At 46.6% G+C, this 17,598-nt stretch overlaps 1 protein-coding gene across 1 annotated transcript; it reads right to left on the reverse strand.

The window, feature by feature from the left end:
- Positions 1-1,752: 1,752 nt before the first annotated feature.
- Positions 1,753-14,829, reverse strand: Prokr2 (prokineticin receptor 2). The gene is made up of 3 exons (XM_052725108.1): positions 14,504-14,829; positions 10,756-11,337; positions 1,753-4,181 (listed from the first exon to the last, which is right to left on the reverse strand). The coding sequence occupies exons 2-3, from the start codon at positions 11,211-11,213 to the stop codon at positions 3,485-3,487; spliced, it is 1,155 nt and encodes a 384-aa protein (XP_052581068.1). The 5' UTR covers positions 11,214-11,337; positions 14,504-14,829; the 3' UTR covers positions 1,753-3,484.
- Positions 14,830-17,598: the final 2,769 nt, after the last annotated feature.

A 17,598-nucleotide genomic window follows, 5' to 3' on the forward strand; every position in this document is an offset into this window, starting at 1 on the left:
CTTGGTGAATGAGTATCCTATTTCTTCTGAGCCCCATTTAGATCACACCCAGGCTAACGGTTAACTCAGAACAAAAAGGCTGTTAGCAGTGTGTATGTGAAGGTCTTTTGCAGTATGAAGTTCATCTAGGACCCTTGCACTGTGGAATGTAAATGCCCCTCCTGTCCTGCACCAAATACTTGTTTATAACTGCAATAAGAAGGCAGAGTCTCAGCTTGCTCAACCTCTGCTGGAACCATGTGCACTGGATCAGTCAAAAGTCACTGTTTTGTGTGTCTAAACAAGCATCATGAGTACTGATTTGGGGGTTACAAATAAATTTTAGTTTGTAAACAAATTCACAAACATGCAATCCCACAATAACAAGATTATGCATATACATATATGTCATAACTCATGAGGATACACATACTTAATATCTTCAACTGAATGTAGAAAAGGGAGTTTGTATTAAAATAAATATTAATTAAAATGCACCACGGAAAATTTTTTTGGAGAAATACTTATTTATAAGAACTGGATATTATTCTTTGAATGTCTTCTGGATAGAGTTGGGTACTATGAGGTTCCAACCGCTATCTACAAGGAAGCCCCATGTACAAACCACACTTTGTCTCTTGATCTCATGCCTATACCATAAGGCTTCCAGAATGGGGATTCAACCCCTTTTTAATGAACAAGCAAAGAAATCTAGGGACTTAAAGAAGGTTTGATATATTCTAGAACCTGGCACCAAGGTGTGCCAGGTCCTTTGGACCGAGATACAGGCAGTCACTGGATGCTGCTCATTGGCCCAGAGTTAAGATCCTGGGACAAGGCTTTAGCTCTTTGAGAATGAACTGTGTACCATTTATAGGTCATTTCTTTCTTTGGAATTTGATCTACCAAAGAAAGAAGTTGAATTTTGTCCTCAAGGCATTTCCTGGTCTAGTGTCCTATTGTTGTGTGTGTGTGTGAGAGAGAGAGAGGGAGAGGGGGAGAGAGAGAGAGAGAGAGAGAGAGAGAGAGAGAGAGAGAGAGAGAGAGAGAGAGAGAGTTAGTTTCTGAGGCCAAGGGAGTATATGGTTGGAGGAAGAGGATGTGTTGTTTTGGAGCCGCCATTTTTGAGTAGAAACAGAACTCATGTCAAGATTTCTAATTACCTCCCACATGTCACATTTTTCCTTGTGAAGTCTGAAACTGTTTGTCATGCCTGAGGGCCTGAAGCATTTTTTGATTTCTCCAATTTTAGAAGTAACTTATTTTAAATATTGGATGCTTAACAAAAACCTGTAAGAGCTTCATTGTATATCCATCTTTTCTCTTATTGTGGCCAAGAAAATGGATCTGCTTTACTAAATGTGATTAACTTTTCAATGTGAAATAGTAGGTATAAGTGTATACTTATCTTAACATGTTAAAAAGTATCTTAAGCTTGCCTTTAGTTAGTGTTGAGAAGAGTAAACACAAATGCAATTAACTTAGTACCTTAGTTCTAACTGGAGGCATAAATATTCTCCGTGCGAAAGAAGCTTGCACTTTAAAAATCATTAATAAACAAGGGGGCATGTAGGGTAATGGTTCCCTGCTAATTTACACTCAAGAACACACTCCTGAGAGAACACAGATGTGAGGCCACTTGCTAGTATGAGATGGCCAAGTTCTAAGAAGGCCTTCGGAAATTTTCTTTCATTCCAGGCTTGAGTTGCTTAGACAACTATTACTTCATTTACATCGAAACATATAAACACAACATAAAACATTAGCAAGGAACCCTTTGAACACTGTGATTATAATTCTGTATATTAACTGTCCCATATGATAACTGCATACACTTTATTCACTGGAATATCACATATACACATTGATATTTACAGAAGTGTTTTCAGGTAAATATAAATGGAAGGAGGACAGTACCTCTGAATGTAAGAAGGAGGTGAAGTCTGTTGACACACTCAAAGGACACAGGGTCTACTGGAGAGATTGGAGGTTTATCATGGAAGCGTGACATGCCTATGCCCTTGACAGAATAGCAGCCCTCCTGTGTGGAGGAAGGTCTTCTTGGTAACTGAGTGTGCAGTTAAGGGAGGGATGCATATGGGGCTATGAAGGAGGAAGGAGACACCTAGCCAGGCAGGTCAGCCTAACCAACCCTACTGTTGAGTAGATGACATAATAATACAAATGAATTCAGTCCTGGGGTTCACCAATGCTGTGCTGGGAAGACTGTTCATGCTTCTAAGACCACAGGGAGGCTGAGAGTATGGGTATTGACTGCATCCTCCTGATTGCAACCTGGGACAGGGTGACCTCTATGCCCCACTATAGATACGCTACTTCAAAATGAGTTCAGGAGTCTCCAGTCCAAAGAACAGGGATGAAAATGTGGAGCTGTTCCTCTATTAAAAAAAAAATCATGGTGAATGCTATTTCCAAACTCCCTCTAATGAGCTCTTCAGTATCACATTCTTAACAAGGGTAGAGCTGAAAACCATACGCACCATGACTTCAGTGGGCTTCCCTACTGATCTGTTTTCATTTTTCCCATTTCATTAAAGTGGAGACACACAGAGATGAGTCCTGGAGTTAGGACATTCACACAGATCTTTGGATCTCAAGCAGAGCTCCTTTTATAAGACAGAACACATTCTAGAAAATCGTCCAAATAATAGCAAATGGACACAGATTATATTCATTGGTGCTGGCAACCTCTGCCTCTTTCTGTGTCCTCTTCCTTCAGGACCCCAGAGCCTTGAAATACTTGGCATTGAAGTATCAGGAGCTGGATGCATTTCTTGTCTTGGGATTTCCCATCTTCACCCTACAGGCTGATGAGATTTGACACATCAGTGGTAAAGACATTTTCCCTTTTTGAAATAACACCATTGTAGGTAAGTACAGAATACCAAGGAGATAGCTGGAGCTGGGTGGGGAAGGTAAATGTGCTGTATGGACTCTCTTCCTATGAGACCATGGACTCAACACTGAAGGAGTCATCCTTACATTTCTGCCATATCTAAGTGCTTTATTCTATTGCCTTTTGGCAGTTCTGTGCAGATGAGATACAGAATGGGAGAAAATGGAACATGACTCTGGCTAATCATTTATGACCTCTTTCTAGTGACCTAGAAGAATGGATAGATAGATAGATAAGTAGATATATAGAGCTTGATAACAGCCAAATAGATTCTACCATTTCTTTGGAGGGGGGAGGGACTTTCTGCACATAGCAGGTAATCAGCAAATGTAGTTCCTTTGAATAATCTCTTGGTGTGGTTTGCAGACAGAAGGCATTCAGTCATGTCACTTGCTGCCATTTATGTCTAGCCTCTTAAGGTGTTACACAGATAGCAATTGTGCTGTATGTTAGGACATAGAAGCATCCAGATACATTTGGGCAGGAGAGCATGAATACAGCTGTCTTTCCCCACGTAGCTTCTAAGTGGTTGATGGCGTGTGATACACTGAGTATCGCATTTGTTTTCCCTTGGGCATCACCAGCAGACTACTTCAGCCTGATACAATCCACCTCCTCCGTGGCAGGCACCCCACTGGTTTTGAGGTCAAGGTCAGCGCTGGACTTGCTGCCATAGCGAGAAGGCCGCCAGTGCAGCCGCAGCATCTTCTTAAAGTACTTCATGGTGTTGTTCTTGACCGTCACGAAACACACGGTGTTGATCATGCTGTTGCTCATGGCGATGCACTCAACAACATAGAAGGCGGTGAGGTAGTGCTTCTCCTTCACGAACACGTTAGGGAAGAAGTCTCGCACGATGCTAAAGCCGTAGAAAGGCGCCCAGCACAGCACGTAGGCCGTGAGGATGCCCATGAGCAACAGCACTGTCTTGCGGCGGCAGCGCAGCCGCTTGCGGATCTGCTCCGTCTGGAAGCCAGGTACGGCCTTGAACCAGAGCTCCTGGGAGATCCTGGCGTAGCACAGCGTCATGGTGACAACCGGGCCCACGAACTCAAGGCCGAAGACGAAGAGGAAGTAGGATTTGTAGTAGAGCTGCTGGTCCACTGGCCAGATCTGGCCACAGAAGATCTTTTCCTGATTCTTGACGATAACGAGGATGGTTTCGGTGGTGAAGTAGGCAGATGGGATGGCGATGAGGATGGAGACCATCCAGACCAAAGCGATCAGGAAGGAGGCGGTCTGATAATTCATCCGTGGTTTCAAGGGGTGGACAATGGCGAGGTATCTGGAGGGAGAGGGAAGCCAGCAATGGTGATTAAACTTGGAAGCACGATTTTTTTTTTTTTTAACCAGCCCAGAGCATATGTAAAAGCCTGGGAGCAGCACAATGAATCCCCAGGCACCCACTACCTGGGTTTAAGCAGTACTAGCTCATTAACAGCCCCACGTGGCATTTAGAGTAGGGATTTAATAGAAAGAGCAGACAGGTGATGAAATCAACGTGGCTTTTCTCCCTTGACTGGAATAAGGATCTGGGAATTATCCTTTCTCTCTGAGATCTGTTTCCCTGAATACAACCTGAGACAAATGATACTTACCTTGAGGATGTTTGTGAACATTAAACATGATAAGGATGTACTTGCATGAGTATCTTTCAGTAGATACATGTGCTCATCTGTTCACGGTACTATTATATACCCTTTGAGTTCTCAATCTTGCTGTCCTGCCCACAAACAAGGTACTCTTACAGTTCTTATTCCAAATACCCCATGATCTAAGGTGAAAGCAGAGCTGTGCACCTCAGAGTGAGGTGTGGACACTGCCCGGGCTTCTTCCTCCTCCTGCTAGATGTCAGCCTGCATCATGGAGGCAGTGGGATTAAGGACTCTGGTGGGAAGTAAGTACGATCATGACTGGCAGATTCCAGACCGGAGCCTCCTAGTATAATACTTTCACGCCCACCTCCCCATGCCATTTCACACTCAAGAGAAAGTGCCTAATGAAGATACTTCAATGCGGCTCCTTAAAGCATTACCCTTGTTCTTTTCAGTGAGTCACTGCTCAAGAAACCTCACCAGCCTTTTCCCTTCGTGGAAAACGAGCTCACCTGTGTGGGTTGCATGTCTCTCTTCCGGAGAGATGGAATGATCGCTATTTAGATATTTGGGTCCTGGGATAATTTCTGTGCATTATGTGGGTGGGGGCAGGAAGGGTGGTAGGGGGAGGGGGAGGAAGAGAAGAGGCGTGAGAGGCAGGTAAGAGACAAACTATCCTGGAAACGAGTGTGTGGGCCAAGAGCAGGAAGCTGCCCGTAAACAGTTCTGTCTGACTAACCAGGCCCTTTGATCACCTTTCCAACCCCCTGACTTGACTTAGAAGTCCCTCTGCCATGTTGCTACTTTCTGTCCCTTGCAGTATTTTGGCCATCTTGTCCCATATGTCCCTGCTTGCTGATGGCTCTTCAGCTAATTCCATATTTGACACTTCCAAACACTGAGGAGAAAGCTGGACCCATCCCAGCCACAAGGGGTAGATGGGATGAGTGGGGTGGGCGGGTGGGGTCCCGGCTGGGTGTTACCATACCGAGTGCTGGAGCTCTCCACCCATCTGTGTGACCAGGCGAGGAGGGCAAGCATCACAGGACAGTGCTGGAGAGGCAAACAGGCACCAGCCACTTGACTGGGGCAGGAATATCTCACAGTCACTGTTTCTCTGTGCTAGCTGGATGAATGTTTCCTGTTGCCTTTGTAATCAAAGTGACACTTGAAATGGAATACATTGTGATAGTGCAGTTTTGGAGGTCAGAAGTCTGATGTGTTTTTTCCTGGGTAATCTTGGGAGCCAGCAGATGGCATTCCTTTCAGGGGCTCTCAGGAAAGAATGTGTGTGTGTGTGTGTGTGTGTGTGTGTGTGTGTGTGTGTGTGTGTGTGTGTGTGTGTGTGTGTTTTGCTGTTGTTTGCATTTCTAACTTTTCAAGAGCTGCCTGTATTTCTTGGGTTTTAACCCTCTTTTTCTTCAAAGCCAGCAATGGCCAGTGGAATATTTTTCATGTAGGCCTATTATGACATTCTGCCCATCTCCTTCAGGTAAGAATCTTTGCCATCTATTAGCTCCACCCAAATTACCAGTATAGTCTCTATTTTAAGATCAGCAACCTTAGTTCCATAAGTTACCTTGCTCCTCCATAGGGTACTATTTAGCACAGTCACAGGTTTGGGGCATTTGGATGTAGTTATCTTTGTCGGGCATTCAGTATTCTGTGTACTGTACTGATCTTTAGATACTGCAAAACAAATTCAGGACTCAATAGAGCTCTCAGTCTGGTCCTATCACCACTCACAGTATACCAATAACTAATGCAAAGAAAACTTTCACATTCCTAATTTTGCTGTCAATTTTTTTTTAAGACAGAATTTAATGTAGTCCTGGGTGGCCTGGAACTTAATTATAGATTAAGCTAGCCTAAAACACACACACACACACACACACACACACACACACACACACACACACACACACACACCAGCACATACCAGATTTATAGCTGGATTGATAGCCTGCCTCTTAAAGGTGTGTGCTATCAAGCAAGCCTGGCTATTTTTTTGTGGAGATAGGTTTTTCTCTGTGTGGCCCTGGCTGTCCTGGAACTCTCTGTAGACCAGGCTGACCTCAAACTCACAGAGGTCCACCTGCCTCTTCTTCCCAAGTGCTGGGATTAAAGGTGTGCACCACCACCGCCCTGTGGACCCACCTATTGTTAACTCTTACACTCAAATACTTTGTTGTCCGATTCATCTTCCTTACTCTGAAGGACATCCCAAAATTCACTGTTAACATCAAGTAAATCAGAAAGAAAAAAGCATTGACTTAGAGCGTTAATTAGGAGGCCAGTTCCCAAGCTGTGCACTTGGATAAATAACTTATACTTCTGAGACTTAGTCTCTGCATCTGTGAAGTGGGGATAATAATGACTTAACTGACAATCTATCAGGGTTTTTGTCAGCTTCCAAGAAAGCAAACATTCATAATGTATGATGGAGTTATGGTACATTGCTTATGCTGATTATTTTCCCTGACTCATTTGTTGGCAAGAGAGACATCTGCAAGGTCTCTGTTGCCAACTATCTGCTTGAACGTGTGTGTGTGTGTGTGTGTGTGTGTGTGTGTGTGTGTGCAAATGCTTTTGAGGTCAATGGATTCCTTTAATTCTCTACAACTAGAAAAGCACCCCCTCTTCATGAGCGTAGTCTCTGGGCTTAACTTTCAAAGACAGCCTGAGGTGGCCCTTCTGGTGTCTACCGAGCAGAGCAGGCATATTTGGACAGACAGTGAACAGAAGTGCACAGGGATGCTGTGCTTCTGCAAGGAGCCCAGGCTGAGCATGGGGCGGTGCGTCAGCCCCACTCTGTTGCTGTTTCCTGTTGTCTATAATAAATGCCCTCGCTTAAAATGACACGCACTGTGATCATGCACAGTTGTCACTGGGTAAGCTCGGGGGCTGGCGGGTGACATTCGTTTTGGGGGGCTCTTAGGAGAGAATCTATGTGGGAGGAGGGCAGAGGCTCACGAGTCTCTTCCAACTCACAACAAACTTACATTGTTTCTCTATCAGATGTGAATAAAAATACCATCCCAGGAAAAACTACCCACTATGGCCCCAGTAAAAAGACTACTGAAATCAGCACTTTAAGAGAAAGGGTGTCTGATGCAACTTTCTGATGAGTTAGAGCCTGGTGATGGGAGAAGGGTGCTATTTATCAGGAATCTCTATCCTAGGGCCTAAGGTCCCATGTGCTGTCTTTACCCCTTGAGCCTTACAGAACTCCCACCACCTACCCATGACCTCCTCTGTGCTTGTCAGATGTGCTCCTGCCCATGAAGCCTCCTTTCCATCTAGCTCCTCTACCAGCTGAGGCAGGTATAAACTTCGTGAGGGAGCTAAGTCTAGATTTATGGGTGTATATCTGTTATGTCTGTTATCCCACTACCTTAGTTCAAAATCATTCTGGACTACATACGTGAGGTGCTTGCCTCTCTTGAAAAATGAGCATTTATAAATCAGTGTATCTTTATTATTCTTAATGTTTGATAATTCCTAGTTTTTAAAATGAAAAAAAAAAAAACCAACAACTTCTTGTGTTAAACAGCCATATCTTCTACTGCTTGCTGTTCCATGTACTTAGTCTGGGAACAGTAGACCCCCAACTGATTGTGGTCATGGCAGATGGCGCCATAACCTCCTCCATACGCCTCTGCTCTTATTCCTTCAGTATATACTCGCCTACAGCCCTCCACCTTTACCATTTCAGTGTGTACATCCTCATACCCTGTGTTCTTACCACTTTGGTATATATTCCCTCATTCCTCTCTGCTTTGCCATTTCAGCATATGTGTGTGCATTCCAGCATGCCCACACCTGCCTTTTTGTCTGTCTGTTTGTCTGAGTGGCCTGCAGAGTCCTCTGGCTATCTGTGCAGTATTTTCAGAGATGCAATAACTTGAAAGAGCCGTGTATAAACACCCCAGCTCCCTCCTCCTGCTCCTTGGAAAACTCTGGGAATCCCCCGTGGAAACTTTAGTAATGTATCTGCTGCCCTCACTTCTCCTTCCCTCTTGGTGCCTTCTAGTTCATCTGCACAAGGATCCCTGAGTCAGAGGGTTTGGGGGAATAACACAAACTAAGATATAGCTATCTTACTTGGAGACAGAAAGACCGAAGACATGATGATTGCTCTTAAAATACATCTTTGGGGGAAGGATATCTATATTTCCATACACAATAAGAATTGGAAGGTCAGGCTGGCATAGTCTACAATGCGAGACTCAGGATTTATATCCTGTGACTGTTGTAGGATATCTGTACACTGTGTGAAGATGTTGCTGTGATTGGTGTAATAAAGAACTGAAGGGCCAGTAGCTAGGCAGGAGGTATAGGCAGGACTACCAGGCAGAGAGAAAGTAAGAGGAGATAATTGAGGTGCAGAGGAGATGCCAACAAGATGGGGGTGGGGTGGGAATTGGACATATAGATTGAAAGAAAGGTAAAAAGATGCAAGGCAAAAATGTAGATTAATATAAAGGGGTTAATTTAAGTTCTAAGAGCTAGTGTGACAAGCCTAAGCTAAGGCTGAGCATTCCTAATTAATAAGTCTCCATGTCATTATTTGGGAGCTGGTGGCCCAAAGAAAAAATCTGACTACACTGTGACATTGTGACTTCTGGAGATTCCATAAGCCAACGAATATCTTAGGAAGAGCCCGCAATGGTGATGCTCAGATGCTTCCTTCCTATGGATGGATGTGGATTTTAGGGAGCAGTCAGAAGCTGCTGGAGAACAAGGGACAGGTCAGCAGAGCATCAGAGTGTCCATCGTGACTTGCCAAGTGGTAAAGCCGGGGGACACACACACTGGACTTAGAGCTGCATGTAAGTGTGGGGTCAGTGGGTGAGTGACAGGAAGAAAGGCAGGGGATGACAGTCCCTGCTTGGGTTACTGGGAGTGGTGGCCTGGCTGGTGGAGTATGGAGGCTGTGTGGGGAAGGGTTGGCTGGGGTGAAATGGGAACTCTGCTGTCTGTGCCCAGCGACTGCTTCCTAAGCAATTCTAGCTTCACAGACCGTAAGATAAAGTAAAACTGACACAAAGCTCACAAGAGGACGAGGGGTGAAGACAGCCATTGCTTTCACTTTGGCAAACCTTAGAGTCACTCAGGAAAGTGAAGACAAATGCAGATTTGCGACTCCCAGCTCAAGGGATGCCCATTCAGGAGACTTGGGTGGGTGGGGCTCAGGAACTAGACTCAATCTCTGTAGCAAGTGATAGTCTGGTGATTTTTCCCGAGGAATCTTGTGAAGCTGGTTGGTGAGCGTGCATTTCATAAGCTGGCTTCTGGACTACAGAGCCCCAGAGCTGTGTGTAATAAAGGTGCTTTCCCATGGGTATCTTGCTACAAAAAGGAAGAAGCGTCTTGTTCCTGTGTCTGTTGTTAGTAGAACTGAAAAACAACTAACTGGGATATTAAAAAGCACTGAACAGCACTCAGAACAAGGGGGAAACTTGAGAGCTGAAGGAGACGAAAGGGGAGGTCACGACACACATCATCAGAATGCATTTCAGAACAGCTCCAAAGGGTGAACTCATCAAGGTCCCCACCCCCCACCCTGCCGCCGGTGACAATGCTGACCTGAAACATGCAAGAGTCCTCGTGGGCTGCTATTACAAATCTTACCTATAAATTTATAACAGAGCAAGGACTTCTGGAAGGTCTCATGCAAATGTATGTAAATAAGCATGCAGATGCATGCAAAACAGCAAAAGCAAACATGTCCTTCCCGCTTTCCTGCAAGCAAGCTCTGCTATCTTATTTTCAAATCAGCTCTGCAAGAAGTCACCAGAAGGCGTGCTACATGCTGCATGATTCTGATGAAGCGATTAAAGGACAGACAGATCTGAACTGTGATGACAGAGTGATTTCGAGGACTGGGAGCGGAAATCATTAGGGGCACAGGAAGCTTCCTAGGCAATGGACTGTTTCGTATCTGGATCCAGCTACACGAGAAACTTGGTACCCATCGTCTTGACTGGAAGCTGCCCTAGTTAAGTATCCCATGGCTTTGAGTAGTTGCTGCCTGAATTTTCTGCTTTTTGTTTTTGTGTTGGAGGCCACGAACTGCCTACATCTGAAACAGAGACAGTATCTCAGGTCATGACTAGAACTGTGAGACTCAGGAGCTTCCAGCTTGCTCAAATGTTGGTGAACAGAACACAGCTGGAGGAAGTCCCCTCTAGCCCCTCAACAAATCATTGTGGAGTCACATCTGGAGCGATACCAGCCTGTGAAAGCTGACGTGAACCTCACCTGTCAATAGCGATGGCCAGCAGAGCGTTGGTGGAGACATAAAGGGAGACCGTGCGAAGGTAGTTGACAGAGGCACAAAGCACGTGACCATGCTCCCAGGAAAGCTGACGTACCACATAATAGTCCATCTCAAAGGGGCAGCAGACGATTGCCACCAGAAAGTCGGAGACGGCCAAGTTAGCAATGAGGAGGTTGGTAAGGTTGCGTAGCTTCTTGTAGCGGGCGAGGGCAGCAATAAAGACAAAGTTGCCAATGCCACAGACTAGCATGATGCCTGCCAGCGCCACACCAATGACAATCTTGGCTGCAAAGAAGGTCTGTGTCTTGGTCATGTCCTCATCCTCATCCAGGGGGAGGTCGTAATCACCATAACTGAAGTTGAAGTGGAGCGAGGCGACATGGTCTTGAGGTGGATTCAAGTCAGATGCAAAGCTGGTGTTTCTGTTCTGGGCCGCCATGTTGATTCCTGCAGGAGGGATGGTATCAGGGAGGTGTGTCCAGGTGGAGTCCAGCACCTCCAGCGGGGGCCAGTGAGCGCAGTTCCCTGCTGGAATCCTTGGGAAGAATTAATACATCCAGGATCTTGGGGTGAGGGAAATAAAACAAATGGACAGCAAACATCAGTTCTGACAGTATACCCTCAGAGTTCCCTAGGTACAGTCCAACCAGACCCACCCAGAGGTAAAAGATGGGAGACCCTCTGCCTGCTGGCCACAGAATGAACTGGACTCTCCATAGAAACCCAAGGGGAATGGGCATCCTGCCCTTCTCCCAGCAGAAAGTACTGGGTTGACTGTTGTTATTCTCAACCGTATCAGACAACGGCACATGGCAGGGGGTGGAGAGGAATCTGTTGGTGGGTGGGAGTGGCTTTCCTGTTGCTTGCCTGCTCTTTGCTTAGGGGTTCTAGAAGCCGGCCTCTTAAACTGTGGTTGTATAACAGCCTTTTAAGATGTGGGGGTTGCAAAAAGTTGGGCGACAATAAATGGTTTCTGAATGACGAAAAATCAGTTCAAAAAACAAACTCAAACGTGCAATGAATCTAAGCTGTTTCTGGCATCCCTCAACCACGTTGCATCAGGAGACTGCGCTGTAGCCTTGTTTCCAAACACGCATGGGCACTTTGCCCTGTGTGCCGTTGCGCTTTGCAGTGCCAGGGAACAGGGCCTGAAACACCTTGTCTCAGACCCACACTGTGCTATGAACTGTACTTGTACAACTATTGTGCACCAAAGCTCTCTGATCTCATAGAAACGTAATGGTTTAATTATGGAAAACAAAGACTTAGAGTGTCATCATTTCCTACTGTGTTTGTATCAAATTGGTCTATCTTTTTTGTTGGTTTGTTTTATTTTCGAGGCAGGGTCATGACACTTAGGTTGACCTTAAACTCCTGATCCTTTTGCCTCAATCTCCCGAGCAGTGAGATACCCAGTGTTGCACCCAGCTACTAACTAGCGCATCCTTGGATTTATTGTGCTCAAACATTTTTGATTTAAAAATTTCTACGTGAAGGGCTGAGAGATGGCTGAGTCAGTCACGGGTGCTTGCTGCTCTTGCAGAGGGCTCTCTTGGACAAGACCAGAGTTCAGAGTTCAGTTCTCAGCACTAACACTGGTTGCTTAAAACTGTAATTCTAGCTGCCTTTTCTGATACCCTTTTCTGGCCTCAGATGGTACACAGCATGCTCATGTGCGTGTACACACACACACACACACACACACACACACACACACACACATACACACAGAAGTATAATAAAAATTTAAAAATTGCTGTTTGACAAGCTGACTTGACTTTCATTAAAAGAAATCATTAAGTGAAATCTGGCTTGGAATTAGGACAGGATTTCCAACATTTTCTCAAATGGGCCTGAAACACTTCTTCATTTGTACCACAAGTTTATATGAAGTGACATTCTCAGCACTGATGATTATAAAATCAAAATGTCACTCAACTCTGAAAAATATTGAAAATGCTGTATCAAATATTCAGCCAAGATTTAATGCTTCATGTAAAAATAAGCAATCCATCTCATTAGTATGCAAATTTGCTTTCCTCATTAATAAATGGTAAAATTATATGCATATCAAAGAATTGTTTTAAAATACATTAATGATTTATTATCAGTAAATGTTTGATTTTATATGCCTACTTTATGCACTTATGAACCCAGGGACAAGTAAGAAATTCTTAGGTGATTGAGGTCTTCCTGAGTGGAAAAACCTGCTCTAGAATAAATCATTTCTCCCCAGGTTGACCCTGCTGCTCTGGATCTGCTCCTGGACCCCTTCCCTAGGTTCCCAGGTTTTAATCCTCAGCCAACCTTGACTACAGAGGGACTGTGCCTTGTCGTCTAAAGTGGTGGTTGTTCTGAGAGCAGACTGAACTGGTAACAGCCTCCTAAGAGTGCGTGGGGATGACCAGGGACTCTAGGTGCTGGGGATGATCAGGGACTCTAGGTGCTGGGGATGACCAGGGACTCTAGAAGCTGGGGATGATCAGAGACTCTAGGTGCTGGGGATGACCAGGGACTCTAGATGCTGGGGATGACCAGGAAATCTAGATGCTGGGGATGATCAGGGACTCTAGGTGCTGGGGATGACCAGGGACTCTAGGTGCTGGGGATGACCAGGGACTCTAGAAGCTGGGGATGATCAGAGACTCTAGGTGCTGGGGATGACCAGGGACTCTAGATGCTGGGGATGACCAGGAAATCTAGATGCTGGGGATGATCAGGAAATCTAGATGCTGGGGATGACCAGGAAATCTAGGTGCTGGGGATGACCAGGGACTCTAGATGCTGGGGATGACCAGGAAATCTAGGTGCTGGGGATGACCAGGGACTCTAGATGCTGGGGATGACCAGGGACTCTAGGTGCTGGAGATGACCAGGGAATCTAGGTGCTGTCCTTTCTTGCTTTAGAACTCCTTTATATTTTTCTTGGTGTCTTGAGATGTCCACAGAGGGAGAGGGAACACAGTCTCTAAAATGCTTGCCCCCAGGACGTGACTGCTACAGTGAAAGGAGTCCCTGAGTGGCTGGGGAGAGTTCCCCAACCTAACTTGGTCTGTTTCATCATCCACAAAAACACCTTCCTCTAACACCTCAGTACACCGGCCAATGTGGGAGCTGCGAGTAAGAAGAGCAAGAAGCTATCAAACTGGATAGTGAGGTCTGTCCGGCCTTGTGAGGGCAGGGAGAGCGTTGGGGGACAGGAATCATCATCCTGGCCAGGAACAGCAGTCACAGGGGCGTTAATGAAACCCCAACTTGCTACACATGGATCAGCTGCGCCCTCCACCCCACTTGACAGTTGGGGTTCCAGCGGAGTCTGCACCCCAGTGTCCTCCTTCTGAGTTGTCTATTGATCTCCCACAGACTGCTACCGGGGACAGATAAGTGAGAGTTCTGACTGGCTTCTCAGCACCAGCCCGCAGACTAAAGGGGAGAGCCCGCCCGCGGGTCCCCTTGTTTCCCACTCGCCTCGGAGATGAGAGGCGCGGCACTGGCCCGGGGTTAGGAAATCAGTTGGAAATTCAAGCCCAAAATGCAAAGCCGGCCATCAGGGGTGTCTGCGGGGCGTGGCAGCTCCCGGGACACCTCTGCCCTTCTCAGCTCTCCTGTCCGTGTCCCCGGTTCCCGAGCTATGCCCTAGTCCCCAACCCCAATGTCCCAAGGCTGGAGGGGATTTCCTGGAAGCAACGTTCAGTGCCCAGAGTTCGCCCACCACCACCCGGCACTCACCTGCCTCGGTGCCTCCAGGGGCGCACCCCCAGGCCTGCGTTGGCGCGGTAAGTGGGCGCGGCCCAGGCTCTGGGGACACTGGCTAGCTTTGGCCAAGGCGCGCGTGCTTGGTGGGCGTGTGTCGCTCTGTCCTGCTCTCCTCGGTGCGCTTCTGCGCATCTGTCTCTCCAGAGTTGCAGCTCTGCCCTGCAGCTCATCCCACAGCCTGGGACCCAGCCCTGGTGGCCCGCCCCTCCGGGCGCTCGACTCCGCCCCCGGGGACCCCGCCTGCCTCCCAGTTTGGCTAAAAGGGGGTCTCAGACTACCGGGCGGTCCCTCAATAGGCTTTCTAAGCTCTTGAACCCGATGCCCCCCCCCTCCCCGCAGCCGGGCATCTACAGCATCTCAGAGACTGAGCAGTGTCCTCTGCAAGCAGCTGTTGGTCCCACCAGCGTGCGGAGTCGGAGTGTGTGTGTGTGTGTGTGTGTGTGTGTGTGTGTGTGTGTGTGTGTATGTTTGTGCGCGCGCGCGTTCTTCCCAGCGCCAGCATTCTTGCCCTCTGCAAGGCAAGGGTGAAGCCTTGTCTTCTCTCAGAGGTGGTGCAGGGGAGGCCCCCACACTGGGATGCAGACCTTAAGAGGTGGAGCTGGGAATGGTGGTGGCGGCAGCATGGCTTACCCTGCACAAAGCTTCAATTCTGAGGTCCCCATCCAAACTCTGAGATGACCTTTCCTATAATATTCCTTGGCTATTCAAGGACAACCCCAGTCCATCCTGGACCCCTGCTTTGTTTCCAGAGGAGTTATTTTATTTCCCCCAGAAACTGAGGGCTTTATAAATTGCCCCGTTAAAGCAGGAACTGTGTGTTGGCCATGGAGAGCATTTTCTTGATGGGGCACGACCAATAGGCTGCCAATTGGAAAAGTTATTTGGGGTTGGGCATTCTGTGGTTCTGCCTGTCCTAACTTATGTGAAACTAACCCACTGTCCTGATCTATTCCCCTCTCCCCCCTTTCAGGACAGGAGGCCCGGCTTTCTGCCTTCCTCATAGGGAGAGGCTGTGGTTTGGTTGGCACTGTGGCTGGTCAGGACAATTTCCAGACCAGAGGAAGATCCTTGTAGTTTTGTTTTGTTTTTGTACAAGGAGTGGACTGATGCTGTGGCCAGATACCTGAACATACTCGTTAGGTCATTCTTTCAAAGGGCTTGTTCATACTTAACTTCAGCTAAACACTTCACCCCCTCCTGGGCCATGTCCATCAGCTTACCCCTTATACAGGACAAACAGACCCTTAGGACCCTCTGGTATGCTCACAACATCCCCCAAGATAGACTTAGGGCAGGGTCGCATTCACACAGATTAGGAAATCCATAGTTGTCAACCTAGCACCTTGATTCTCAGCAGAATGTATTTGTCAGGGGACCAGCATGCAGTCCCCAAAGAGACAAAGAGGCCAGTGCTTCAAAATGTTGAGGTAGTTGTCTTCATTCAGGCTCCTCAAAAACACCCTCAAACAAATTTGAGTGTAGGCAGCTTGTGGAAAGTAAGAGTAGGGGACACAGGAAGTGATGTGGGGTGAGGGAGAGCCAATACATTCTGTGTTAATGAGCAAGGGATGCTGTGGCCACTGGGGGTCACACTACCTGCAAAAGCATGGAGAGCCTGCCTCATGGTTGTTCATGGCAGCACAGGGCAGCTGGAACATGTAACCATTGCCCCAATGGACGGCTTTTCTTTCTTTTCTTCTTTCTTTCTTTCTTCCTTTCTTTCTTCCTTTCTTTCTTTCTTTCTTTCTTTCTTTCTTTCTTTCTTTCTTTCTTTCTTTCTTTCTTTCTTTCTCTTTCTTTCTTTCTTCCTTTCTTTCTTTCTATCTTTCTTTCTTTTTTTTGGACAGTTTTCTTGAGAGTGATAACTGCCCTTCCATGTGAACCATGGAACTCATTATGTGATGGAGAAAGCCTAAGGCTGAAAAGGAGAGAGCTTGAAGATTTTAGTGGGAGGTGTCAGCTGCCGAGAGTTACGCCATGCCACGGGTGAGACCAAGTGCGCAGGGGATTATGGGGCTGGTCGTGCTGGTGCAAGGCTACAAACGGGGCCAAAGGAGCATTTCCCTGGATGAGGAGCTTACCGGGGGCGTTCACACTGAGATGGGGTGAAGCCAGGGAATCCTGGGTAAGTAGGGAGTTGAAGGGTTGGAGATTATCAGAATACAGTTGGAGACAACTTCGTATCCTGACTTTGTCTCCTAAGCTTGCAAGCCTGAAAGTGGAGATTCCTTAGTCAGAGAAGATGCTAATCATTAACAACCCCCTCTAGTCAGAGCAGTTTCTCAAACTGTCAGTTAAAATCTTCTGAACTCTATAACATGATTCTGAGGGGAAGGGAGGGCAAAGGGGGATGTGACACACATCCTTGAGTAGTGGTCTCAGTGGCTGACATGGGTGTGGAGGAACTGGGTAGATGAGGAAAGGAGTCTGAATTTGGGGCCAGGAGGTTATATATTTGGATCTACTTGAGAGACATAAATAATAAAAATTCAACAGTTGTAACATTTTGAAAATATTATATCTGGATTGGTTCCCATTAGTCAGTTTTCTTTACTGCAGCAAAATACCGGAGCCTGAGTACTTTATAAAGAAAAGAATGTTCATTTAGGATACAGATTTGGAGGTTCAGGGCCATGATGCCAGCATCAGCTCTTGGCACATGTTTTCATGTCATGATGGGAGCTCTTGTTTGAGAGAAACAGGTCACATGACAGGACAAGCCAGAGCAAGACTGAGGTCCCAGAGGAATCCTATTTATCCCTTCCAAGGACATGTCCCAAATGACCTAAGACATCACAGTAGGTTCCACCTCTTAAAGGTCCCATCACCTCTTTTCACCACAGAGGACCAAATTTCAAACACAAGAAATCATAGAAGATGAACTATAGCACCCCCCCATCACAAAGGATGTTCCCTGAGAGGCACTCCAGTATTATTCAGGAAACTGGAGTGGGTTAATGCTGCCTCAGAATAACATCTCTTGAAGATTCTTGGCTGCGAAAAGGAAGCACTGAATTGTTGGGTGAGCCTAAGACTGCCAGATGGAACTCTGTTTAGCCAGCCCTTCC

This window comes from Peromyscus californicus, unplaced genomic scaffold (assembly GCF_007827085.1).
Source record: "Peromyscus californicus insignis strain IS unplaced genomic scaffold, ASM782708v3 Scaffold_7__1_contigs__length_154581171, whole genome shotgun sequence".
Lineage (NCBI taxonomy): Eukaryota > Metazoa > Chordata > Mammalia > Rodentia > Cricetidae > Peromyscus > Peromyscus californicus.